We start from the raw sequence: 25,956 nt of genomic DNA on the forward strand, positions 1-25,956 counted from the left end.
ATGGATGCATATACTGAGGTATTGCTCCTGATCCTTCTTCTCTTATTAAAATGGGGATTAATTTTTCTTGAGACATATCATCATGGGCAGCTCCTACCCCTGGGGTCCAAGACATCTGTTTTGTTTTTATGCTGTGTTGGTTTGAATGTGTTTCTTTTTTCCACTTTGACATAGTTTTGAATGCTTTTAATTTGCAAAGATGTCATATTTAAATTGGCCAACCACCTTCAAGATCATAAGTTTTAATGTTAAAACCATTCATCATTCATGCATGCTTGCGATTAGGATCTGATAACCTCAAGACTTATCTAAATTATACATAAGACCATATCAATTTTCTTTAAGATGAATTTTTTATAACAATTCAAATAGTATAAAATCATAACAAGAAGTCAGACACTGAACTATAGTTTAAAGATATTTAAAAAGAGAGAGAGAAGACAGACTGAGGGAGGTGTGAAATTTCAAGAGAAATGTTAGCATACCATCTAACTGCAATTGAAATAATTTCTTTCTAATGATGCATGCTTTGAAACAAGTAATTCACTAAGCTTGGTCAAGGTTCTAGGTTTTTTACTTTCTTTTCTTTAATCCGGAGTCTGAGCTCCAAGTCTCCAACTAACTTCAGCCAACAGATTATCTAGTTGGTTGGAGACATAAGAAAATGAAGGAAAAAGATTGCTCACCATGAAGAACCGTCAGGAAGCAGTCGTTGAAATTTGAGAAGAATCATCAAAGTGTTCCTAATATTATTTTTTTGAGGCTTTCCACATCATAAGTTTGATCTCAGACTATAAGCTTTAGCAAATTATGCTTTTCTCCCATCCATGAGGCAATTTAATTAAAGTTCTTTAAAAGGGAATTCATTGTAGCTAAAAGCATAATTTAACTATAATTTTTGTTCCCTTCAAAGTGGAAGTTTCAAGTTTAAATGCATCCTCCTAGGAGAAGCTCATAGGAGAATTGCCATTTTAAAATATATGAATTCTGCAAATCTGATCTGGTTTTAGAACTTGTCATGATGATCCTTTAGTTCTTTTCTGATGGACTGATTGTCAGTTGCTGCTGCACTGAACTCTTTAGGCCCATCCTAGACGGGTGTGAAACGAAATAGAGATATACAAAAGGTCCAGCGAGCTCTGGGCTTGCCAATTTCAGTGAACTGTTTACTTGGACTGGTTTTGAGCACTATGAAAACATCAGAATTGTAATTACTCATATAGGTCAGCAGAGAGCATTATTTGGAATTCAGGATTTGTTCCTTGAGATACTAAGTTTAATAGTATTATATCGAAACGTATTCAAGGTCAAGAAGTTACAAAAGACTTGGTGCCAAAATTCAGACAGGCTTTGCAGAGATGCAGAAACTAGAACTCATGCAAGCAATGCTAATTTTATCCAATTCAATGGCCTGAAAGAAAAAGTACTGTATTAAACCATGCAAGCAATGCTAATTCAATGGCCAGAAACTAGAACTCATGCAAGCAATGCTAATTTTATCCAATTCAATGGCCTGAAAGAAAAAGTACTGTATTAAACCAGTTGACAAATATGTTTTTCTCAGTGCTACCCTAGGTGTAGCAGTCACTGCTGCTATCTAGCTTTCATTGCTGTGAATATTACAAAATTTAGAGAAGGATTATGGCATCTAAGTAAATCAGAATCTATAACACTCAAATGCCTAAAAGCAGACTCTTTTTGGAATTGGTAGAGTTGTTCCTTGAGTGCTAAGCATAGAAACAACATCCCACATGTTTGGCCTATTTTCTGGATCTTCTTGGACACACAGGAGACCCATCTGAGTGCATAGCAGAAGCTCATTCATTGAACATCGATTAGCCAAAGTTGGATCCATCAACTCTTCACATCTCTGAGTTTTCCGGAGGTCCCAGGCCTTGACAAAGCTCCCATTGTAAGTTTTATGTCAATGTAGAAAAATGCAACAATGAAACAGAGACAAGGTTTGGTGACTTACATATCCAAGCAAGTTCAGATAGAAATCTGATCCATAAGAGGTTAAGTTCTTCCTACCACTCATAATTTCTAGCAAATTGACTCCAAAGCTGAAAACATCAGATTTTGTAGATAAAAGGACGAATATTGCATATTCCGGAGACATAAAACCACTGGAAAAGTTATGTTAGAAAAATAAAAATTGAAGTTAGTTTCTCTGGAGAATACCTTTAAATGTGCATAGTAAAAAACAACTACGTAGATAGGATGTAGGAATCAAACATGTCATGTTTACAGAGTAGGAAATTACCATGATCCAACGACCCTTTTTGTTTTTCCTCGAGATTCATTGTCCCATGCCAAAATCTGATATTTTGGGGTTCGTACAATCATCCAATAGTATATTACTAGTTTTTGAATCCCGATAAACAACATAATCTAGAATACTAATGGAGATAAAGCAACCCTTGCGCAACCCCTTCAATGATGAGTCCAATTTTATAATGTTCCTTTTGTGGGATCTGCACGATCAGATGAAATAAGTCAGGAAACTAGCACGAGGTTCAAGGAGGCATAGATGGGTATGCAAACCCAAAATGATCAAAATCCAAGCTTTTGTTCACCATATACTCAGACTAAAATCTATTCTTCTTGCTGAATGCAACAATTCAGAAGCTTAACAAAATTCCTATGCTGGAGATGTGAAATCAATTGCGCCTCATTTTTTTAACTCTTCTAGTCCTTGTCCAGAACTTTGAGAAAGCCTTTTGACAGCAACATCAGTTCGTAGTAACTTGGTCTGCAACAAACAGCAGATGGCAGTTAAAAGTTCTCAAAAGATTTGAATTATATCCCACTGTTAAACTAGATATTTACTGATAGTTCTATGGTTGATATTTTATTTCCGATGATTGATACTTGAATGTTTTATCCTTACTCTCTATTCTTCATTGGTATACAAGTAATTTGATGATAACTATACCTTTTATCAATTCAGTATTGATAAGTAGAAATACCTCATAAACAGGCCCAAATCCACCCTCTCCAAGCTTATTCACAAAAGAGTAGTCAGTGACAGTTGAAATGCAAGAAAAACAGAGCAGAGGCAATTCCTGATCCTTTGTCCTACTAAGCTTAATTACATCCCCATTGTCAGCATCCTCAGTTGCCGCTGCATTAGTGTTTAACTGCATCTCTAGCACTCCCACTCTACTTGTAGTGCTGCCTTGGCTCCCAAGCATACCTATTGATAAAAACAAGCTAATTAACTTTAAAAAGGATTACTCAAGATTAGAAAAAAAAATTTATCTACTATTACGGGACTTGTAAAAGGAAAGGCACCTCTGTTTCTTTGTCATACATAAGTAACATAACCGAAGGAAATTGAAATGAACACCATCAAAGATAACACTTTAACTATACCTGCCCCCCATAGCTTCCACTTCCTTGGATTATCTGGGGAAAAAAGGGGTGAGGGGTTGAACTGTCAAGGCATCAACTATTCCCTGTCATTTATTGGTCTATTTGGCTCAAGGATCATTCTCTTTATTTAAGCGCAGTCATCTAATGATTAACATATGTTAAATCACATTCTACATAAGCAATGCAAGGCATACCTGATCTTTCAGGAGCATCACCGTGCATATAAATAGTGCAGTTCCCTTTCCCCACGTTGTTCAGAAGGCCGCCTTTATCTCCAAAGTATAATTCACATCTGGTTCCATTATTGTTCAAAGAAGCATATGCATTGCAAGAATAATTGCTCTTGCAAACTATTTCACAGTCACTTGAAACCGTAGGATCTACTACTGTTGAAGCTGGCAATAATCTTCTGAATTCAGAGAACCTATCTCCATCCCTGCAAATAAAGTTCATTGGTATCTAATACTTGCTCTTATTTGGTATCAATTTTACCCCCTCATCCAACATAATGTACTACTCTATATCCCCCGTTGAGACCAACACAAACCATGAAGATGTTTTATCTCCTTTGTTGTTGAAAGTTGAACAAACTTCATTCGTATTGGATACAAAGCTGAAATTGTAGCTTTTTGGTGAGCTGTGAAAGAAGAATCTAATACCATTGCCATCCCAAAATCCAATCCGTTGGGTCACATTATCTCCATGCCAGACATTTAATTGTGTTGCATTGACTGAATCAAGGCCAAGAGTAAAAGAACCAATGGTGGGGACAAATGGACTTGACCATGATAAAAGGGACAGTTTTCTTATGTGATCTGTGCCTATACCAAACCACCCCGATTTCATTCTGGGCAGAAATGTATAGGTTGGATAATTAAAACTCTGCCAGTCAAGTTTTTCTCTGTTTGTAAGCATTAGATTTCCTGAGTCAAGAAGCCGTGCACTTGTATTGTTGCTTGTAGCAAGTGATCCTTAGTTTACAATTCTATGAACTTGTGTTATTGTATGTCATTGATCATCATGTTCCCATCGTACCTTATGAAAAGAACTCCAGAGGAATCCAGGATGGGATTACCACGATAAGCAACCCAAACTGGTTTTTTTCGTCTGTCATTCTTGAACCATATTCCCAAGTAGTAATTGGTTGACTCATTGGAACCAAAAAAAGCCTAACTCAAACACCCCAGCAGCAGAGACAAATGCTTCATTGCTATGTAAGATCTTTCCAGGGCTAAGAGTGTCTATTTCATGAGATCGGCTGAAAATAAAGCAGCATAAGGTAGTAATGAAAATAGAAAAAGTTAACACTCCTTGTATTCTCATTGCAGACGTTAAAGAAAGGTTGAAAGTCTGAATAGCCCAGGAAGAAGCAAAATTTATTGATCACGTACTTCTGGGAAAGGAAGGAACTGAGCGAATAGCTGGTCAATTCTACTTTGAATGAGAACAGAATGTTAACTGTTCAATAGGTTTTTACACTAAAAACAAATAACAAACAAAAATTAGAGTCAGTATCTTTCTTTACCCATTTACGGTTTTCTGATCCCATTTCCTCTCCTTCGTCTGTTTTCTTGTCTTCATTTCAGCTGTCAAGATCTTAAACAATATGCCACAAGGATTGTTTGACTTTCGAGTAGTTGCACCATGTCAAAATTGTGATCAGAAGGGCGCTTTAATCGTTTCATTACCTTAATACAAAGCTAAAAGGTCACTTGGCTTTAAAAAACATAAAAATTGTTAGATAAATAATTTATACATTAATATTATAAACTTTCATTTACTTATAATTCAAACTTTATACTTTAGAAATATTTATATTTGTATATAATTATTATTTAAAAATAACTAAAAATATAAGTATTCACATGCGAAATATGTGTCAACAAATACCGATAATCATTAAATGTTTATAACAAATAGTGAGATAATCAAGCAATGTAATTTTACTTTTTACCATTTGTTTTTATTTGTTTCTACTAACTATTTACTGGAAAAAAAATGTAACTAATACCAAAAAAAAAAATTGGTTAGCTTAGAACACAATACAGCTTGATCCTAGGACTCAAAAGTCCCAAGGTTAATCCAAATTCAGTTCATAAATCTCAATAGCTCTTTCCAAAAAACCAAGAAAGCTAATCGAAAAATATAGATATGTACAAAACTAGGAAGCAAAGGACATGGAACGTGTCACTCTATTGTATCATGAGGAAACTTTATCCTCAAAAAGAGCCTCAATCTCTTCCAGGGTTTTACCTTTTGTTTCAGGCAAGAAAAAGAAGAAGAAAATGGTAGCCACTGTCATAATCCCAGCGAGAATGAAGAAAACTCCAGCAAAGGTAATCTTGTGTGCAATGGTTAGGAAAGTCATGGACACAACTCCACTCACCACCCTGTTCACTGACACTGCAACGCTGCTGCCTTGTGCTCGGTACTTCATCGGAAAAATCTCAGAAGAATACACCCATGTAATGGGGCCAAGCCCAATGGAAAAGAATGAAAGATCAGCACAAACTGCAATTATACTCAAAACAATCGCCCAGGTTGGCTTAATGTCATTCTCTCCCAGAAATTTTGATCCCAAGCCTAACCCTACCAACGAAACAACCATCCCAATAGTTCCTATCATTAGGAGTGGTCGCCTTCCAAACCGGTCTAAGAAAAGAGCGGAAACCAGGACAAAGAATGTCTTGCTAAGTCCCATGATTACAGTAATTCCAAAAAGCTTTTTCTTGTTGTGGATTCCAGCTGCCTTGAACACTTCGGGACTGTAATAAACAACAGCATCATTGCCTGAGGCTTGCATGAAAAAGTTGATGGCAATGGCTGCAACAAGAATTCTACGAAGGGGCCGAGACGGTCTTAACAACAACTCCTTCCAAACACCTTTACCACTAAAGTGGCTTGAATTTTCACAACCCAAATTTGAAGCTGCCCTTTTCATTTCTTCAAGTCTTAATTCAGCTTCCTCCTCTGTGTCTGAAGTTTTTCCTAGAATCTTATTTGCTTCGTCGTACCGCCCTTTCATGACAAGCCACCTAGGAGACTCTGGCATCAGCACAACACCAAAACCAATGGCAATTGCTGGAAATCCTGCTAACCCAAGCATTATTCTCCAATTTATATGATCTGGAAGACTAGCTAAGAAATAGTTAGATAGGTAACCAATCAGAATTCCTATAGTTATGAAAAGCTCAGGAAGTGATGAGAGAAATCCTCGGCTTGTAGCCGGAGAAAGCTCCGTAGTGTAAACTGGACCTATCATGAGAGAGTAACCGACGCCAATACCAGCAATCACTCTCCCAGCGATCAAGAATGCATAAGATGGTGCCAACCCCATTAGAATTGCACCTATGAAAAAAGTTGCTGCTGCCAATAATATGGTATAACGTCTACCAATCCAATCAGATGTCTTCCCAGCAAGGAGTGAGCCAATCAATGAACATACATTCAATGAACCAACCAGGATCTCTACTTGAATTGTTGAAATGTGGATGTATTCCTTGATGTAAATGATTGCGCCGCTCATCACTCCAATATCTGAACTTATATTAGAAATCATCAGTCAAGGGTAAGTTGAACTACAAATGATTCAAACAATGGAACTAGTACACTTACCATATCCGAGTAGAACTGAAGTTGTGGAAGCCAGCAGAGCAGCTGCAAAGGCATATTTGTTGAGACGAGACTTTCTAGGTCCAGGAACTTCATTGGATGAATTGTTTTCCAAGGGAGCCATAGCAGAATCAGGGAGATGACAGTAGTCGGAGTGTTTCTGTACACTGCCAAATGCCATGTAAATGAGCCATGTTTTTCTTGGCGGTGCTTTATCCCGACTAGTACTTTAATTCATGTTCTTTTTACTTGGCCATGCTTAAGATTCTGAGGCATGGATCTGGAATGAAAAGTCTTTTTGACCTGATGGATCTGATCTAAAATATGTTAAATACTTATATCATACAAAAAACATGAAGCTACATTGTCATCTGTTTTTAGTTGAGATATTAGAACTCTCTTTAAGATATCAGAATTCTTCAACAGAAACTGGAGCTTGCAACTTTCACTCATGTTCTGCCAAGTGCCAAGAAGGTGGCGAATCGGGTGGCCGCAAAGCCAAAAGACCGTTGTTTCGTGTCCCCCTTGGACCTGTCTATGCTAATCTCTAGTCATTGTCTTCCCTCCTTGTGATTTGGTTAAGCTGTTTAGGCCCTCTGTGAGTTCTATCCGAATGCTGAAATTAAGTTGGAATCTTATCCAACTTCTTAACTAAACCTTTTGTATCTCCAATTTTCACTCTTTCTTCGTTTGCTTCAATGAAAACTCTTATCTCCTTCTTTATACGATAGTAAATTATTTTTGCAGTTACATTTTATTAGATATCAATCTTTTCCTTTGCAATTATTTAGCCACACAATAGGAAATAATAGCCTGTCTCACTAATTTTTTTTTCTCAAATCTCATTTTCAAAAATTAACAAGGTGACTATTTTATTATTTTTTAATGCACGTTTAATTATTATTTATATAAAACATTTTATTAAAATCAAACCTAGTTATAATAGTAAGACTAGAAAGGTAGCAAGTTCAACAGCAATTGGCAATAAGGCTGATTTTCTACATAATAATGCTAGAAAGGCACGTAGGCAACAGTATGGGTTTAGTTATAATTTGGACAAATTCCAAAGGAAGTTTTAAACGCTGCCGTTTGAAAGATGAAAACAGACAAAAAGGTCGCTTTCACGACACGTTCTAGATTAAAATCGTTGAACAAAAACGCTGACATTTGGCAGACGGATAACTTAAACCAGGGAAAATTTCCCCAGACACACTCTTTCTATTCCACGGCAAAACGTAGCCGGGGTTATGCACTGAACGTGTTCGAAGAAAATTCTGCAAGAAAATTAAATCACTAAAAAGGTTTGGAATAACAAAATGATCCCAAAGCCATTGCGCGTCTTGAGCAGAGGCGCTGCTATAATTTTTGGAGGAGTTCTGACTCTCAATCTTGCTGCTACTGTTGCTGTTGGTGCACTTCGCTCTGTAGCTGAAAAGAAACGGGTAATAAGATATAAAATCTTCCAGGGCCATCTCTTTTCTTGTTTTCTTTTCTCTTTTGATGGTGGGTGAGAATGAACCCTTTTTTTTTTCCATTTTTCTTTCTGGGTTTTGTAGAAAAAGTTTGCCTTGCCTTGCGGAGTTTGTAAGGGGAAAGGATTTTACGTATGCAAGCTGTGCAATGGAAATGCTACGATAAAGTGGTCACCTTTGTATGATCCTATTCATATTAACCCTTGTGTTTGCCCTACTTGTGATGGTAACAGGTTAGTCTCCTATTTTTTTCTTTCCCATTAAAAGTTTTTCTTCTTGGAGAGGCTTTTCTGTTGGTTTTGATAGTTTTTCTCGTGGGATTATCACAGGGTGCAGCGCTGCCTAAACTGCATTGGGAAAGGTTATAGTTGACTACTTGACTTGTAAGAGTTGCAATTCTGGTTACTTCATATTTCTGTATTCCATTTTGTCAAATATTTATTTTCTGCTATGTATTGGAGCCTTATTCATGCTAGTTGATTAATTGTGTATACTAATTACACTTTTTTCATTCTGCCTTGTAGTTGGCTGTTTCAATTAAATACTAAATAATTATCTTCCTGTAATTGTTTCGAAGTTTGGGTGCTTAAATATGGATCACTCTGCAGGATTCAAATTCAGGACATAGACAATGTGGCTAGGTTTATTTAAGTTGAAACCGCATAAGCTATTGCTGAAATACTTTCAACATAATGATCATGGACAAGACTCAGGATATCGCTGATGAAACTTCTAAGGGGGCATAGTTCATTTGCAATTGGTCAAGCAATGTTGTTCTGTCTTCTTCACATTTAATAAAGTGTAAAAGCTCTATATAGCTTACAGCTTTATGGACTAACAAAGAAAAATTCAAACTTTATATATCTTAGTGATTTACTTAATGGCACTCAGACATCATTCTAATTAGTTCTGTCTCTGTGTGTGTGTGTGTGTGTGTGTGTGTGTGTGGTGGTGGTGGTGTGGGGAGGGGGGTGGTGGTGGAGCTCATTTTGTTGTATCCAGTAGACAAAATTGCTGTTAGCACATGGATAAGTAGAGTCTATCCTTGAGAATCAATGAGCCCAAGTATTTGTTTCATATGTGTCTGTCTCTAACCCAAAAGTCCAAGAAGGTTTATCTGTTCCATCTTGGTTTTGTACTCCTCTAGTCCTTTAGGTGAAAAAGAACTCTGCCTGTGCTTGTCCTAACCTCTTACAGAGTGTTTTGGTTGCAATTTCTTGCACACCAACCAACTTTTCCTTGTTGCATGCATTAGTCATTCACGCTATTCTAATCAGATGTTATGCAAACGTGAAGATATCTAACCATAAATGACAAAGGCTTCTGACTCATGCAAATTTAAAACACCTTGAGTTTCAGGTCTCATCATGAGCTGAAAATAAACTGCAATAAGAGCACACCTTCTTTGGACGTTTGGCTATCAAAGAGGCAAGAATTCATCTTACAATGTAAAAAAATGTATCCAATCTTAATAAGACATGATTTTTGATTAAAAAAAATGTCCAATCTCTTTTAGGTTGGCTATCACCTATAGAAGAACTTTGTGTTAACTGAAAAGAAATGAACTTAGGCATTTAATCCTTCTAGTTCATATTTTTTGTCATGGATGATCAATATTCATAAATCCAGATTACTGCTTTTTGTCTTCAACAAAGATTCTAGTTAGAATTAATGAAATGAACTGATGCTACATGATGTAGCTGTTAATGGTAAAAGCTAGAAAATTGCAACAGAATTACAAGTTCAGCAAGCTGCAGTAATGACCCTAGTTTGCGCAGACGCTTCTATTGACTAAATAGTCATCCTTGATCTTGAAAGCCACTGCACCTGCTTTAGATGTTTGGGAAGATAATATTATTTACAGCAACAATTCAGAAATCCTATTTTCAGGCAGGGAAGAGGGTTGATGCTGGGATTTCCAAAGTTTTTCTTTGAGAAAAAAAGAAGAAAATTTCTGGATCACTTTCGTGTTCGCATAACTGGCAAATCTGATCAAGAGGTCCTTCAAATGGAGTTCTTTTCTTGGTGAATTTGTTGTAAGAAGAATTTCAGTCCATATCCAGGAAGCATTCTATTGGTTTTACTAGTGGAGCAAAGGACATTTTTGCGAGTATATGATGGCAAGGACAGTAGTAGTCAATTCTCAATTAAAGAACGTACATATGGTACATATGCAACTTGACCAGTAGTCTATTGCAATAATATTTGGCTAGTTGAAATAACTTGTGCTATCACTTCAGCTCAGCTCAAGTGGTAAAGAGTGTAAGTTTTTGGTAAAGCTTTTTGATTTTAGATTTGAACCATGGTGCTTGATTTTTGCATCACCAAAAAAAAAGGAAAAAAGATTAATATTTGCCAGAACTTCTTGTATGTTAAGAGGAATAATGACTAAGATGATAATGGGAGGTGATGATGCCAATACTTTGGTATGCAATTGGACATCTCAAAAGTCTTCGAACCTAACTCAACCCAAAACCTGTAGAGATTATATTGGTAGAAACCAACTCTGATGAGTCCACTTCAATGCCTAAGTTAATAGGATTGGGTTATAAGAGAAATAAACAATGACAAGTTGAGAACATACTTTATCTGATAGGAATAAAGTTAAAGATTATCATAATGCTATTTATCAGAGGTATAATGATGGAAACATGTGGCAAATCCAAACCATCCATTATATTGTTTCACCTGTAAGTAGCCAACTAATCAAAATATATGGCCATTATTGAACAATTCGTTTGATTTCCATTTGAAAAATGAAAAGTTGGCATATGTTTTGGTATCCAATGTGCTTTACTACTGTAAAAATAGTGTAAACTGACATTGCTGGGATTCTGCTACTCAATTTCCAACCATATTCAATATCTTTGTCAGAATTTAACTCCAAACCCAATAGAATTGGAAGGAAAATGGTTGGATTATTCTTAAAACCAAACATGAACGGAGCCATAATTTTGAATGGTAGTTATGTGATGAAACCCAATAATTTCTAGTTCAATTTTATTTTTACATTGGCATGCATGAACCTTAAATGTGTTTCCACTGTTGATTAAATAGTTTGTTTCCCAATTTGCCATTTTTCTTATATATTTAATGACTCAAATTTGACCAAATAATTATGAAATATCTTTTAAAAGAATTAAAATTCATAAGTATAAAAAAAATCTTTTGATATTCAAAGTGCGTTGCTGTAAAATTGTGTGAATTCAATTTGGCAGGATGCTCCTATACTCCATTTTCAATCATATTCAATGGTGGGGAAGCTTTGCTTTCTCAACCAGCTTATTCAGAATATCAGTATATAACTCCAAACCAATTAAAGTCGACAAAAATAGTGAAGGTAAAAATATTCTCATAGTATACTATAGATGGTTGATTGAGTTTTTAAATTTCATAAGTAGAATTTAAGATATTATTATATATATTTTTATTTATTACATTAATTTATTAAAATAGTAAAAGTTATCTTAATAAAAGATATATGCAATCCTATAATATATAAAATAATAATTTAAAAATTAAAAATAAGAAAGAAATGTCGGTTAAATTTTTATTCTTCTAATTATTTTTTTAGGAAAAAAAAGGGGAAAAGGGGAAAGGCCAGTTCACTCCTGGCCGGTTTCAAGAATCAAGTAGAGCAGGCTCCATTATACTACTCTTGGGCCCATCATGCCAAACTCTGTTTCATCGATCAACATCAGGCGCAAACGATAACAATCTGAGACAGATGATCATCCGTCTGCGATTACGTGGCGTTAATTAGATGGTTGAATGACGTGGATTCTGTCTACACTGGAGAACACCCAATCCTGGACGCTCAGCTGTCAACCTTTTGTCACCGAAAGGGGGTCGAAAAGGAGTAATTCCTTTCTGTTGATTCCAGGTGAAATCTTAGTGGTCCACGTAGATGGGAGGAAAGGTCAAAATCGGGAATGTCAAAATGTGACAAAACTTGATGGCGACGTTTAGGATGTTACAAGGTTGAAATGCTATCTTACGCCTTGATGTAACGTGTCAATGTGGACACTGCACATCCAGATGAACATGGTGTAATTCTAGGAAATAAGGGAATTATTCCCGTTCCACAGAAGCAGAACATATGCCTGACCTCGTTCTTGCATTAATCAAAATCGTTTCATCTTTTAAAAGTAGTTAGTATAAAATTTGGACCGACATTAATTTTGACTCCCAGAAAAAAAAAGGTAAAATTATAAATATATTATCATCTCGTATATTTTTGTGCCATGCTTAATGGGTTAGTTCATTTTGATTCCTTTGGTAGTTTAAACTTCAAAGTCTTTCTCATGTACTCCATTAATAACAACCGCATTTTACTTAAAGATTCTTGTTTGGTTCGGGAGATATGGCTTTCAACGATAAATCAGAAATAAAAAAGAGAATATTTCCTTTTTTTAACTTTTTATTTTCAATTATTATTTAACAAATTTAAAAAAGAAAAAAAAAGAAATTGCATGTTGCAGACAGATGCAAAGCTTTATATCGTTAAAGGTTGAGACAACTATATATTTATTGTCAACCTAGTAGATCAAGACCTTAATTGCTTTGGCACCTAAAACACCCTTCCTTTGCATAATCGTTAAAACTTAAAACACCACTATGTACAAGCTTTGCAAATTGTTATAAATGTATTTGGGAAACTAATTAATTTTATTGTTCTATGTAAAGAAATATATTTTTACAAAACAAGATTTTCAATTTATAGACCAATACGTGTATTTTTCCAACACAAAGAAATTAAGATTTCTTATTTTTTTCATTTTTTAAAAATTGTAATTGATAGACCAATACTTAAATAAAAAAAATTCCGTATCAAAATATATATTGAAAAAGTCAAACTAATCATATGAGAAGAGAGACTGCTAGAAACAAATATAAGAATCTATATTGAATATATAGAAAAGTATTTAAGAATTTCAAGGTGAATAGCCCTAAAGGTTTTTCTTGTGAACCAAAGTCCCTTTGGCTTGTTAGTAGGCAAAGTCTTTAAGGTGAATTTTAAATGGTTAAATTATGTAATTAATTATTGTTTTTTTAAATATAAATTTAATTTCTATATAATAATTTATGTAAATTAAAGTTTTTCCTTTTTTAATTTATTAATTTTAATTCAAATCTTAATATCTTTAAGTATGGTGACATAACATTTTTATTAAAATGACATAAGATTAAAAGAGAGGACATGTTATTTTTTTTTTTGTTAATGTGGCGTTGACGATATTAATCATTTTATTGAACCGACAACAAGTTTATGTTAATGTAGTACTTACTAACAAGGTGAAAATACTAATGCAACCATTGTTGATATGGAGAAAATGATGAATATTTGTAAAGAGATTAATTGTACAAAGACTAACAATTTTATAAAATATAAAAATTAATTGTATAATTTAACAATTTCAAAAACTTCATTTGACTTCATCCTGTTGACTATTAATCCCACTAATCAATTTAGACCCCTTACCACAATAGACCAGGTGAATTTCATATGACAAAAATACCCCTTACTTTTCCCTCGAACTCCTCTCCATTTTCCTTCACTTCCTCGACGGCCAAACACGAATTAAAATTAGCCAAATACAAATTGTCATCAGGTTTCCTCAGCCTCCATTCATCTCTTACTTACTAAAGATTATCCATAAAATGCCGGTAAGGCCTGGCGGTGGCAACAAGAAAGCAAGACATGATTAAAGAAGCAGAGAATTAAGTGAGAAACGAAGATCTGAAAATAGAAAAGGAAAAATAAAGATAAAACCAAAGAGAAAAAAGGGTGATGGATGCATGGTCATCATGGAAGAGGGAAGGACATTTTTGACTGTATGTAGTTCATATGACGTGGTGTTAAAGCTTAACAGGCTGGTTAATGGTGCTAGTAGTCAAGGGGGGTGAAGTGAATTTTTTGGAACAAGAGGGGAGGTTTGTGTAATTTGAGAATTTAGGGAGGGTTTTTTTGGAATTTATCCAAATTTATTTTGTTAAAGAATCATCAAGCTTAAGCTAAAAAGAAAAGGAATCATAGGAAAGAAAAGGGTTAGAAGGGCATTGTTGTTTATTTAATAAATCTTAGGGCCAAATCCCAAAAAAGAACCAAACATTAAATGTAGTACCTTGCGCGAATAACAAATTTCTCCAAGAATCTCTCTCCACATCCTAACAACATTACAAAACCCGAGATTGATGGCAAACCCGTAAATTCGACACAACCTGAAGGGCGAAGCCACAAACACACAACTATAAATGACCCAAACTGACGCAGACTCAAGTACACTCGAAAGAAAAAAACGGAAAAAAACAAAATAAAACTCAGAGCAAAGTCCAAGGAAATACTAACACTTATTGTTTCACAACTTCTTACTCAGCCCATCTCTCTTTTTCCTCTTTGTAGACATGAAAGAGTCTTCTCCATCTCGTCTTCGCAAGAACTGCCCAAACCCACCAAGAAAACTCAAGCTTGTGTGCAGTTTCAATGGCGCATTCCACCCCAGACCTCCTTCTGGAAAGCTTCGTTATACTGGTGGCGAGACTCGTATTATATCCGTTGATAGAAACATAGGGTTCTTGAAACTTCGGGCGAAGATCGTGGACCTTTGTCCAAACGTAATGTTTTCATTGAAGTACCAGGTGGCTGTTGCTGACGTGGATGTGCACATGGGTTTGGTCGTAATAGAATCGGACGAGGATGTCAAGTGCATGGTGGAACAGTACGAGAAGCTGGAGTCGTACGGTAAGAGAGCAAGGCTTTGGGTTTTTGTTTGTAGTAATGGGCTTGAAGGGCATTTTTATAAGGGTCAGGTTGGTGATAAAGTGACAAAGAATGTGGGGAATGGTGGCAATGGTTTAAGGTACGGTGATGATTCTTTAAGAAAAATGGTTTTGAAACAGCAGTTATTGGCTAAACATTCGGGTGGAATTAGTGGAATTCAGGGTGTTTCGGGTTCCAGTGTTAATGAGAGTGGAAGGGGATTAGAATCTTGTGGTAAGAATCAAAAGTTAGATCACCCACTTATCGATTTAGGGTCTGAGGAACGAAGAGTTTTTCTGAGTGAAGAAGACCCATGTGAAACAAACTTGTTAGATTGTGAAATGAGAAATTTGGGGTCTCAGATGTGTCCATTGAAACCTAGGGATGGAAATCTGCGTATGGAAAATAATTGTTCAATGCAATTTCTGCCAGGGCAATCAGGTGGTGCTCTGTGTAATGGACTTGGGGTTTCAGGTCAGCCTGATGCAGCATCACAGGGTTTAAAGCAACCAAATAATTCTGCTGTGATTTCAATGTGTAATGGTTTTGATGCTAAGCATGATTTAAGGAATAGTGAGCAAGGGTCATTGAGTAATTTTAATACAGAGAACATCATGCCATGGGCTGCTAATTCTAATCCAGTGAACACTCATTTGGAGCCAGTATATTTCAACAACCAATGGGCTGGAAGCCCCCATAATATAAAAGCCAGAGAGGCCGCGTGGGGTTCTCAGAATGTGTTCCGGAACCATAAGTTCAGCAAGAATGGTATCAGTAATCAGGGGACGCATCCATACTATTTCCAGAATCATAGGAGTAACCTGTTGGGGTTAAGGAACCATCGAATTGTTAAACTGGATGGAAGGCTCTCAAGCGGAAAATTCTATCTTGAGCTAAAACCAAATTCCAACATCTCAGAGCAAGGGCATTTTATGAGGTCATGCTGCTCAAGTTTGTGGAAGCCTTGGCCTGGTCTTCCTGAGCCTGCCTCATTAGAGGTGGCAAGCATGATGAATCCTGGTTTTAGTGATCCTGATTTTCGATATGGAAATTCAAATCCCAAGGCATGTCATTTAGCTTATTACGGTGCATGGGCTGGTGTAGGTAGTCAATTTCTATTTACCAATAATGATAGTAATGGTCCAACTGCTGGTATAAATATGATGCATGCCAAACAATATCTCATGGTTGGACCGAATCATGGGCTTGAAGTTCCCTATCAGACTCCCTTTGAGAATTGCCATGCAGCACCCATATTTTTTGAACCAATTCACTGCAATCTTCAGAGCAGCCGATCGGCTGCTGATTCACAAGATGTCAGTACAAACTCTGCCTTGTCAAATGATATGGGCTATAGCAATGGAACAGAATTCGTGTGCAATACCCAGTTGTCTGATGCAGAAGCATGTAAGAATGTAAAAAGCAACTACAAGGATGGCGATGGCACTCATAATTTGCAAGGTGAAGTTGCATCTTCAGTTGATCTTTTGTGTAACCTCTCATTGTCATCATCCAAAGGAGTGCACCCGCATGCCCATTCCTCTCATGGTAGCGACAATGTTTCTGACTCCTTGATCACGCCTCAATCAAAGCCTTTAGATCTCACGGATGAAGTGCAGATCGACGAAGACCCTCAAGCTGGTCAATCAAGTGGAAACGGATCTAATCCTTCCCCCAAGAACATGGATGGCTTGGAAAAGGATCACATCCAAGGAGAAGCAATGCAACATGACCTTCCATCTGATTTAAAAATTGATGAAAAGGTATTACATAGTGATCCTTTTTCTCTATTACTGCACAATTTATGATTAAGGAAGAAAATAATTTGTCATAGTTCCTTGGTCTCGGTTACTTGCATTCTCACTCTCTTTTGCCGCAATTAACATTTTCCAGAAAGAAGCTAACGAAGGTACAAAATGCTCTAAGGTGATTGGTAGAATCTCAAGTGGCCTGACTGCATTTTTTACTCATCTTGCTACCAGAGAGCTTCAAGTATTCTGTCAAACATGCACAGTTTCTCTTTCTTTTACATCTTTGGAGGTGAAGATAATATAAAGATAATGTATTTCTATCTTGCTCTGCAGACTATTAAGAGTTCAGACCTGGAATACATAAAAGAACTTGGTGCGGGTGCATATGGAACTGTCTTCTATGGAAAATGGAAGGGGTCTGATGTTGCAATTAAGAGGCTAAAGCCAAGTTGCTTCTCTGAAGGTTCAGTGGAGGAGGAGCGATTGGTAAATATCCATAAGATATTTCTACAGTACTGCTTTTGTGCAACTTTCTCCGCTTGGTCATCTCTAATGATTATGTGATCATCTGATAAAGTTATTTCTGCAGTACTGTTCTTCTGAAACTTGATCATTTCCAATGATTATTCATCTTTTCAAAGAATTTGATCCCGATTTGATATCTCTAATTAATTTAATCATAAATCCAGTAGGATACTACAAATACAGATTTCTTGTTATTGCTCTTGAGTTACAGTATTGTGCTAACCTAGGTGACTTAGGTAGCATTCTTGACTATAGTAAAGATTTTGCATGTGTCGTGTGTGCTGGACACACTTGGTTATAGATATCAGAGTTGCCCTTGCCCATTGATTTGTTTAGAACTGATGGTCCGCTCACAAGTTTTTCCTGTCAAGCTAGACATCTTCAACTCATATTCCTTTCACTGTAATTAGTTAGTATAACTGATGTTTTTGATTTGGGAAACATAAGAGAAATGGATAAAGGGATGAAACTTTCTGTTTGATTTTAATCAGGTTGCTGACTTTTGGAGGGAAGCATATATTCTGGGTCAGCTTCACCATCCAAATATAGTGGCATTCTATGGTGTAGTTACAGATGGCCCTTTGACGAGTTTGGCTACAGTTGCAGAGTACATGGTGAATGGCTCCTTGAAACAAGTTCTGAGAAGAAAAGATCGGTATGGCATTTTACAATCTTATTTCAAATATAAAATTGAAAGAATATATCTTATTTGCCTCTCTTATGCAAAGTATCTCGGATTCTTTGCAGAAGCATGTAGATTGATTTCTTCGTGCTACCCCTATTATATTTGCTATATGAATTGATGTAGCATATACTTCGCATTATAGCTCTAAATGGCTTCCTAGTATTGACTATATTCATGCCTATTACAATTTGACAGAAAACTAGAGACCCCTAAAACGGGTTCATTTAGCAGTAGCGTTATATTCAATAAGGAGAATGGCAAATTTTCAGATTAACATCACATGGTAGTGGATTTGCAAACCTCATATCATATTTTTGGTTGTTGAAATCTCTTTTTGATACCTGCCATTTGAGTCGCATCAATTGAAGTTTGTCTTATGCAGCAAGTATATGCATTTGTTTTCTCCAAATTACATGTTGTCTGATTTGCAGCACTATTGATCGCCGAAAGAGGTTAATAATAGCCATGGATGCAGCCTTTGGAATGGAATATCTACATGAGAAGAACATTGTTCATTTTGATTTAAAATCTCATAACTTCCTTGTTAATATGCGGGATCCTCACCGACCAGTGTGCAAGGTAGCTACAGTTCTTCCATTTGGGTAACAATTATTTGCTAGTCTTTAATCAGTTAAAATGTCACTGTTTCACTTGAACAAATTTTAAATTTCCTCCTTTCTCAATCAGATTGGTGATCTAGGCTTATCAAAAATTAAACAGAAGACACTCATCTCTGGTGGAGTTCGAGGAACTATTCCATGGATGGCACCAGAGCTTCTGAACACAAAGAACAACTTGGTAACAGAGAAGGTAGGATAGTTAACAAATTGATTATCTTTTACATCAGTCTACAATCATGTAATGGATGTCCTGAATACTTATTTATGCTTGAATGCAGGTTGATGTGTACTCATTTGGAATAGTCATGTGGGAACTCTTAACTGGAGAGGAACCTTATGCTGATTTGCACTCAGAGGAAATAATAGGTACAATTTAACTAGACTATCCTATTAGCTAGATAAATTTATATTTACTGGCACTAATTAATCACAACTACTCAAGACTTTCTCTGAATGCATATCTAGTGAGCAAGTTTGGTATTTATGATAGTCCTGGTCATCACATTCTATTTGTTGCAATGCCTATCTTTCATTCCCTTTTCTGTAGTTTTTCATGTGTGTCTCCTTATTATACTTTCTCCTTCCATTTCATAGTCTTGATCCCCAGAGCTTTGACTTTTTATTCATGTTCTTCGACATCTGTTATATGTTCAGAAATTCACATAGAAGAACGGGATGTAAGTGTTGTTTGGTATTTCTTTTTTAAATCAATTCTGTCAAGTAGCTTGTATTTTTTTGCTGTATTCATCCGGTTTTGGTTTCTTAAAGATAAGTTGAGTGTGGAGTCAAATAAAGCTGCAATATCTTCATGTTTTATTCTAATGGCTATTAGGATAATATTGTTACTTGAAGTACTTCATTTTTTTTTTTGACATACACGCTTATCACATTATTTATGTTGTATTCAGCTGGTATAATCAAGGGCACTCTCCGACCTAAAATCCCTAACTGGTGTGACCCAGCATGGAGATCATTGATGGAGAGGTGCTGGTCAATTGATCATGACTCAAGGCCTGCCTTCTCAGAGATCGCCAAAGAGTTGCATAACATGTCAGCAGCCATGAAAATTAAGTGATTACAGCAAGGTTGAGCCACAGGGCAAACTATTGGTGTTTTGCTCCTTATGGTAAATAGGTAGAGTTGCCAAGAACATGGCAGAGTGAGATGCAATTAGTTTGCCATCCACTGTCATGTCTCGTGTGATGATAACCCTTTCTGTAGGGATTCTCGAGCCAGGTGAAATTTATTTTTGCAGTCACCGGCGTGTTAACATAGCAAGTGTATGTACAAGCTGAGTTTAGAAAGTAGAGCTTCTGTAGTTCAGATTGAAGGGTAACCTTTTAACGACGGAACAGGGCAAGGCCTTAGATAGCTTGCAATATATATTTTTTTTTGTCAAGGCTAGAGATGGCAATGCACTGTTTACAGAGACCAGGTCGTTGAGCTATTTTCTTCTAGTGTCTCAAGGATTTTGTTTTCATTCCCTTTTTCTTGTATTAATCGTGATTTTCTTTAAGTGTTTCCTTAATAACAGTTTGATGTCGAAATAGAAGTGCAATCATTATGTTGTGTGTTTTGAGGTGGATAAATCCTGATGGTATGAAGTTCATTGCCATCTTGATTCAAGGTTCCCTCTAGCAAGGAACTCTGAAAGGATAACGTGACATGTGGCATACATTAATGGTACTTAGAAACTTTATGGAAAGGAAATCTACTTAATATTGTCATTCCGATGTCAATTTTTATGTTTGATGTAGTATCACTGTTAATACTTTCATCTGGACGTGCCAAATTATGGAGCATAAGTTAACCTCAATTATACATCTTTTTACAATTGTCAGTGGAGTTTTCTAGTTTAGTCTAATATAAATTTTTCTTTAGAAACTTTCAATTGAACTTTTAACTGTAAATCTTAGTTTAAATGACACAGAAAATATTATGAAATTTCAAAATTTTAATCATAATTCAGTATTGATTCATTAATATTTAAAATAAACAGTTTGATTTAAAACGTGTGAACACGATTTTAATGAGTAAATGTAAAATGTTTAAAATACTATTTTTCTTGCTCCACTTTTTTTCATTATTTTTCTTTCTTTTAGATTGGTCGGTGCTCTCTTAAATTGGGTGGCCACTTTGTGATTAGAATTGGTCATGGAATGACAAATTTGGCCAGATCTCTCCAAGAGAGCACAAGTTGCTCTCCAGATTCGGCGCAATCTGATTGAATCTGGTGCTCCTCAATCAGTTTCAACCAGGGATGGTCGGTTGGCGAGAGGTAGAGTAGAAATTTTTTTTTTTTTTTTGAGTTGGAGAGAAAAAAATTTAAAAATAAAAAATTATAATTTATATAATGTAATAATTTTTAAAATTAATGACAAATAAAATTTTTTAAAAAATATTATCAAATAATCAAACTCAAAATCAAAAGCAGAGGGAGGCTACTAAGGACCCATCCCCCCAAACTTCTAAAAATTTATAATTTTATCACTATTTTGTTTTAAAATGTTATAATTTTACTTTTATTTTTATTAAATTTTGCTTCTTCAAATATTGAATTTTATATTTTTTCCTTTTCAAATTTAAAATTTTAACTTTACCAGTGGTTGAACTTATATGTATAAGAAAATATATTTTTTTGAGATGAATTGTCTATTTCAAATATTAATAGACCATTGCAAAATTATGATTAAAATTTAAAGAATATTTTACTTTTTTTTAAGAACTTTCAATTGAACTTCTCTTTTGCATTTTTGTGTAAATGACATAGAAAATAAATAGCATAATTACGAGAATCATAGTCCAAAGGACATAGAATATAAATGTCAAAGTTTTAGACTTAAGTAATTTAACCCATTTTTGTGTGTTTTTTGTTTATTTGTTTGTTAATTTCTTTTCTTCCTTGTTTTATGTCCTTGGCTCTATTGAACACTGAGGACCTGTCCTGTTAAGAACAAGCCCCACGCGCGGCATCTATATATCGTAAATTTGCTAATTATAGTTTCGAAATTATATTAATAAAAGTTAGATAAGAAAAAAATAATACATCCCTAATTCAACAGGTCTGCAAAATTCTTACACAAATGGTAAGCGCAGGAGCCGCCAGCGAGTGAACAGCTGTACCCACAAAACCTCATCTTAAAGGTTAGTAGTAAATAAGAAAAGAAGGTCAATAAACTGAAAAAGAGAAGAAAAACTCCTTTTTCCTTTTAGAATTTGAACTGAATAGTGCCCTTCATCAGACGCCAAGAGCGCGCGTGCAGATAAGTCATCCTCTGTCCATCCCGAAACGGCGCCGACTTAAAAATTAATCATTCAAATTTCGAAAATAAAAAATTAGCGAACCCAAGTTATCCACGTCAGCTTTCTCCCTATATACGAGATGCCCCTATTTTTTATCCAACACGTTAGTATTATTATTATTTTTTTTATATTTATTTTCTCTTTCGAGCTCAAACAAAAAAGAGACTCGAAAGAGCCCTAGAAAAGGCTGCCTCTTCTCTTTCCTCTTCATTTCTCTCCTCCTTCAAATCCCTATTTACCAAATTTAATCTGTTTGTATGTTTTTAAGAAAAAATTTGGATTTAGTTTAAAGGATCTTAGCCCCCAATTCAAATCGGAAGTCACTTTGTTTTTTCTATCGAAGCCTCGAAGTTGAAGTTGCTGGTAATTACCTAATTCGAAAAATCTCTTAATTTTCGTTTCTTTTCGCGTTTCGAAGGCTCAGATTTTATCTGGATCTTATCGATTCCAATCCTTTTCATCCTGGATCGGGTTCTTATAACAGTTTCTGATTCTATTCAGTTCGTTTTCGCTTTTTTTTTTTTTTAACTTTAGGAAGACTTTTTGTTAGGGGCGGGGGGGAGAGGCTGAGGATTTTGAGCTTAACTTTTTGGTGTATTTGAAATTAGTTTAATTTGTTAATTTTGGAACTCAAAAAGAAATTTTATCCGTTAGGTTATTACTGCCTCCAGTATTGTTGTCTTTTTTTTTATTATTATTTCGATATATCTCCCCCTTGAATTAAACTTGTAACTGTTTGCATATGGAATTAATTTGGTGCTGTAAAATGAGCCCAGAAGAGTCGAATTGAGGAACTTATACCATGAAATGTGAAGTTAAGCGTTTCAATGTTCACGGCTATTGTTGTTAGTTATAATTGAAATGTTCTTAAAGTTGAGTTTCAGTGTTGAGAATTGATCAATTCTGTATGCCGGTCTGACTTGTTTGGCTGAAAAAATGTAGATATGTGAGAAGATATAATGGTGGATACTTTGGCAATTCAGGTTTATACTGGCACTTGCTTTGTTCATGGATATTTTATCCTGTTCTGGTTGTTTCCTAAGAAGTGTGGTTTTATGTGTGCAAGGGAGCAATTATGTGTGGTAGTATGAGACAGTAGTTTGACCCAAGAAGCAAAGATGGAAAACAGCATTGGGTTTTATAATTGCAGGAGAGAACTATCTGCTAAATTTTGGAAGAAGGCCTTGTGAATTTGTGATAAGATGCTCTCATGGTGTCTTGATTTAGCTTAAGATATGGTGCCAGATGAGGCTACAATAAGCAGGCTGCCCCGGGGGATTGGGGTGGGGGTGGGGGTGTGGGCTGTCATATGAGTTGATGTGGTTTAGATTTTAGGATATTTTGAGGTGTTTACATCCTGTAGGATTTTTCTTGAACCAACCTAATGATGTGTGTCTGGTTGGGATTTTGGGAATTTGTCCGTGGTTTAGGAGTTCTTCACAGGTTTTATGGAAGCCTAATATTGGTATTGATCTATCATTTCTATGGAAGAATCATATTGATGTTGGAGAAAAAAATTAGATTATATTCACCACAATCTTGCATTGAAGCGATACTTAAATAAGTATGCCATTGATGCAATGCAGATGATGGCTTTACCTTTGCCCAGCAGCATTTTCATGGTCTTAAATATGGGTGCTTCATGCTGTTGCTTATGCCACTGGCAGCCATTGGTGATTTTCATCTTTGTTATAGGTCCCAGTTCTTGCAATGTCGGCCTTGTAAGGATGATGCTATGGGAGTGGTCACTATTCTAAAAACAAATGGTGGACTAATCCCTAGATTGCCTGGAATCTCTGCCACAATGTTGCCTAACAAAATTATTTCTCATTTATAGATCTGTTGAATGTCAATTACTTGGCCCTTAGAACCTGTTTTATGTGACATCAATCTGCTATTGCCAGAGCTTATCTGATTTCGTGCAAATTCACTTTTAAATATAAAATATCTTACCATCTTTTTCCCCCTTGATCATCTACGCTATATTTGTGAAGTTTTGATTTTTCCTTATTCATACATTATATCTGTACTTTAGGGTTTCTGTTTGTTCTTTTATTATAGTTGTAAGCTTGGCTCATTCCATCTTTTGCTGAATGTTATCCTTTGTATGTAAAAGAAAATGTTGATCTTATGTTTTGTACTTTCAATGATTCAGTTTCTGCCTTGTCCAGGGTCCAGTCATTTAGCATTACTGTTGGTACATTAGAGATTTCATCATGCCAAAGGAGAGAAGAGATCGATCCATGTCTTTTGATAGGTATAGGAGATCTCCCTTTTCATGTAGCTCCAGCTGTAGTCACCGATGTTCGCCAAAACTCCCTTCAGAAACTGAGGAAAATCTAAAGGAATGGGAAGAAGCCAGGTGCCCTGTCTGCATGGAGCATCCTCACAATGCAATTCTCCTCATATGTTCTTCCCATGAGAAGGGCTGCCGTCCATACATGTGCGACACAAGTTATCGCCACTCTAACTGTTTTGATCAGTTTCGCAAGTCATTTGCAGATACCTCAGCAACAACACAAGATCCTCAACAAGAAGGAGCTCAACTCGCAACTACAAACTTATCACCGGTGTCAGCTGCAACTGCAACTTCAGAATCGACTGTCACCGATTTGCAGGAAGAAAGAAGTGAGGAAGTTCCTGCAAGAAGTGAGGAAGGGTACTCCACCCCATCAACTGTCTCATGTGAGAATCAGGTTCTGTCAAAACTAGTGTGCCCTCTATGTCGTGGTGAGATAAAAGATTGGGTTGTTGTAGAGCCTGCCCGCCGTTTCATGAATGCCAAATCTAGAAGCTGTTCCTCTGAAACATGTAATTTTAGTGGTGCCTATAAAGACCTGAGGAAGCATGCAAGGCTTGAGCACCCTTCTGTGCGTCCATCAGAGGCTGACCCTGAGCGACAGCGAAATTGGAGGAGGTTGGAGCGCGAGAGAGACCTTGGGGACTTGATCAGCACACTTCAATCTTCATTTGGGGAGGAGAGTGATGGAAGTTGGCTCACTGTATTTTTCCTTATTCGAGTGTTTCGACCAGGGTCTAGTCCTAGGAGCAGCAGCTGGTCTGGCGCCTCAAGGGCGAGAGCTCAATTGAGTATTAGGAGGAGGTCTACTAGATATTGGGGGGAAAGCTATGATGGGGAAACTGGATCAACCAGAGACGAGGACAATGAGTCTTCAGATGGTGGGTCATTTCCTTGGAGGCGCCGTGTAAGGCGACGGACAACTCCTGACAACCAACCATAACTGTAATTGTATCTTTAAAGGGATCTGTTTATTGTTTGAATGTGAAAGTTTAAATTGTAAGTGTTACCCTTACTAATCCTCATCTTGGACTCGTTTTGCTTTGTTCCTGGTGGTATGGCTGATAAGATTATAAGAATATATCTGAACTGACTTCGTTCTTTGTGTTTCAGGTGGGACAGGGAGAGGATTTGATGTGTATTGGTAGAGCGTCTGTATCTGTTCCGCACAGCGTGGGACAAATTTGGTCCGAGTTACTGGATGGTATTAAATGAGTGAAGTAAAATCTTAATGTATCTGGGAACTTAAATCAATCAGTATCCCTTTTTCTTGCGCAGCAATTTCATTTTCTGTCTTTTGTGGCTGCAATAATCTCAGGGTTTTCCCTTCAACTATTGAGGGATTATTGTTTCTTCTGGTTCTTCTGAGACCTCTGATGATGTTCATGGCTATTCCTGGTTGCCATTTAGTTAAAAAAAATAACTCTTAAAAGAAAGGCGGAAGCAGGAACTCAGTCAACTCAGCAAAAAAGAAAGCCAATTCAACTCAATTCTTCTGGTTCTCAAACACGTGGAATTTATGCGTTAGTTTTGAGTTCCACGTGCTGCACTTTT

The 25,956-nt window shown here is 36.2% G+C and overlaps 5 protein-coding genes across 8 annotated transcripts; 3 read left to right on the plus strand and 2 right to left on the minus strand.

Moving 5' to 3' along the window:
- Nucleotides 1-2,732: 2,732 nt before the first annotated feature.
- On the minus strand, nt 2,733-4,221 carry LOC110411654 (G-type lectin S-receptor-like serine/threonine-protein kinase CES101). The gene is made up of 4 exons (XM_089782572.1): nt 3,923-4,221; nt 3,570-3,811; nt 2,936-3,196; nt 2,733-2,752 (listed from the first exon to the last, which is right to left on the minus strand). Exons 1-4 carry the CDS (start codon nt 4,219-4,221, stop codon nt 2,733-2,735), a joined length of 822 nt encoding a protein of 273 aa, XP_089638698.1.
- A 1,354-nt stretch (nt 4,222-5,575) lies between these two features.
- Nucleotides 5,576-8,154, minus strand: LOC110411478 (polyol transporter 5-like). Its single transcript, XM_021421657.2, has 4 exons — nt 8,118-8,154; nt 7,801-7,821; nt 6,991-7,077; nt 5,576-6,912 (listed from the first exon to the last, which is right to left on the minus strand). The coding sequence occupies exons 1-4, from the start codon at nt 8,152-8,154 to the stop codon at nt 5,576-5,578; spliced, it is 1,482 nt and encodes a 493-aa protein (XP_021277332.2).
- A 15-nt stretch (nt 8,155-8,169) lies between these two features.
- On the plus strand, nt 8,170-9,340 carry LOC110411458 (plastid transcriptionally active protein). Of its 3 annotated transcripts, none has more exons than XM_021421621.1 (4): nt 8,170-8,429; nt 8,544-8,692; nt 8,789-8,842; nt 8,984-9,340. In XM_021421621.1, exons 1-3 carry the CDS (start codon nt 8,304-8,306, stop codon nt 8,829-8,831), a joined length of 318 nt encoding a protein of 105 aa, XP_021277296.1. In that variant the 5' UTR covers nt 8,170-8,303; the 3' UTR covers nt 8,832-8,842; nt 8,984-9,340. The 3 variants fall into 3 exon arrangements, with proteins under 3 accessions (XP_021277296.1, XP_021277295.1, XP_021277294.1); XM_021421620.1 differs by having other exon boundaries at nt 9,068-9,340; XM_021421619.1 differs by lacking the exon at nt 8,984-9,340 and having other exon boundaries at nt 8,789-8,977.
- A 5,524-nt stretch (nt 9,341-14,864) lies between these two features.
- Nucleotides 14,865-20,466, plus strand: LOC110410367 (uncharacterized). The gene is made up of 9 exons (XM_089782732.1): nt 14,865-15,589; nt 16,100-16,982; nt 17,113-17,211; nt 17,304-17,456; nt 17,987-18,150; nt 18,612-18,759; nt 18,868-18,990; nt 19,079-19,166; nt 19,709-20,466. The coding sequence occupies exons 1-9, from the start codon at nt 14,865-14,867 to the stop codon at nt 19,873-19,875; spliced, it is 2,550 nt and encodes an 849-aa protein (XP_089638858.1). The 3' UTR covers nt 19,876-20,466.
- A 1,753-nt stretch (nt 20,467-22,219) lies between these two features.
- On the plus strand, nt 22,220-25,753 carry LOC110411334 (MAP kinase kinase kinase, putative (DUF1644)). 2 transcript variants are annotated; one of them, XR_002444751.2, is made up of 3 exons: nt 22,220-22,466; nt 24,275-25,401; nt 25,516-25,753. XR_002444751.2 is itself a non-coding variant. In XM_021421450.1 (2 exons), the coding sequence occupies exon 2, from the start codon at nt 24,320-24,322 to the stop codon at nt 25,343-25,345; it is 1,026 nt and encodes a 341-aa protein (XP_021277125.1). In that variant the 5' UTR covers nt 22,220-22,466; nt 24,275-24,319; the 3' UTR covers nt 25,346-25,511. The 2 variants fall into 2 exon arrangements, 1 of the variants encoding a protein (XP_021277125.1); XM_021421450.1 differs by lacking the exon at nt 25,516-25,753 and having other exon boundaries at nt 24,275-25,511.
- The last annotated feature ends 203 nt before the right edge of the window (nt 25,754-25,956 follow it).

The sequence above is a fragment of the Theobroma umbraticum genome, unplaced genomic scaffold (genome assembly GCF_002168275.2).
Source record: "Theobroma umbraticum cultivar Fairchild unplaced genomic scaffold, ASM216827v3 scaffold_56.0, whole genome shotgun sequence".
Classification (NCBI taxonomy): Eukaryota; Viridiplantae; Streptophyta; class Magnoliopsida; order Malvales; family Malvaceae; genus Theobroma; species Theobroma umbraticum.

Coding starts and splice junctions, on each gene's coding strand:
- LOC110411654 (XM_089782572.1), bottom strand. CDS start 4,221: ATGAAATCGGGGTGGTTTGGTATAGGCACAGATCACATAAGAAAACTG. Junction 3,197..3,569: donor TGATGCTCCTGAAAGATCAG/GTATGCCTTGCA, acceptor TTTTATCAATAG/GTATGCTTGGGAGCCAAGGC. Junction 2,753..2,935: donor CAATACTGAATTGATAAAAG/GTATAGTTATCA, acceptor TGTTTGTTGCAG/ACCAAGTTACTACGAACTGA.
- LOC110411334 (XM_021421450.1), top strand. CDS start 24,320: ATGCCAAAGGAGAGAAGAGATCGATCCATGTCTTTTGATAGGTATAGG.
- LOC110411478 (XM_021421657.2), bottom strand. CDS start 8,154: ATGTCAGCGTTTTTGTTCAACGATTTTAATCTAGAAC. Junction 7,822..8,117: donor CAACGATTTTAATCTAGAAC/GTGTCGTGAAAG, acceptor ATGAGATTTGAG/AAAAAAAAATTAGTGAGACA. Junction 7,078..7,800: donor AAAAAAAATTAGTGAGACAG/GCTATTATTTCC, acceptor CATCCAATGAAG/TTCCTGGACCTAGAAAGTCT.
- LOC110411458 (XM_021421621.1), top strand. CDS start 8,304: ATGATCCCAAAGCCATTGCGCGTCTTGAGCAGAGGCGCTGCTATAATT. Junction 8,430..8,543: donor CTGTAGCTGAAAAGAAACGG/GTAATAAGATAT, acceptor TGGGTTTTGTAG/AAAAAGTTTGCCTTGCCTTG. Junction 8,693..8,788: donor CCTACTTGTGATGGTAACAG/GTTAGTCTCCTA, acceptor GGATTATCACAG/GGTGCAGCGCTGCCTAAACT.
- LOC110410367 (XM_089782732.1), top strand. CDS start 14,865: ATGAAAGAGTCTTCTCCATCTCGTCTTCGCAAGAACTGCCCAAACCCA. Junction 16,983..17,112: donor ATTTAAAAATTGATGAAAAG/GTATTACATAGT, acceptor AACATTTTCCAG/AAAGAAGCTAACGAAGGTAC. Junction 18,151..18,611: donor GTTCTGAGAAGAAAAGATCG/GTATGGCATTTT, acceptor TCTGATTTGCAG/CACTATTGATCGCCGAAAGA.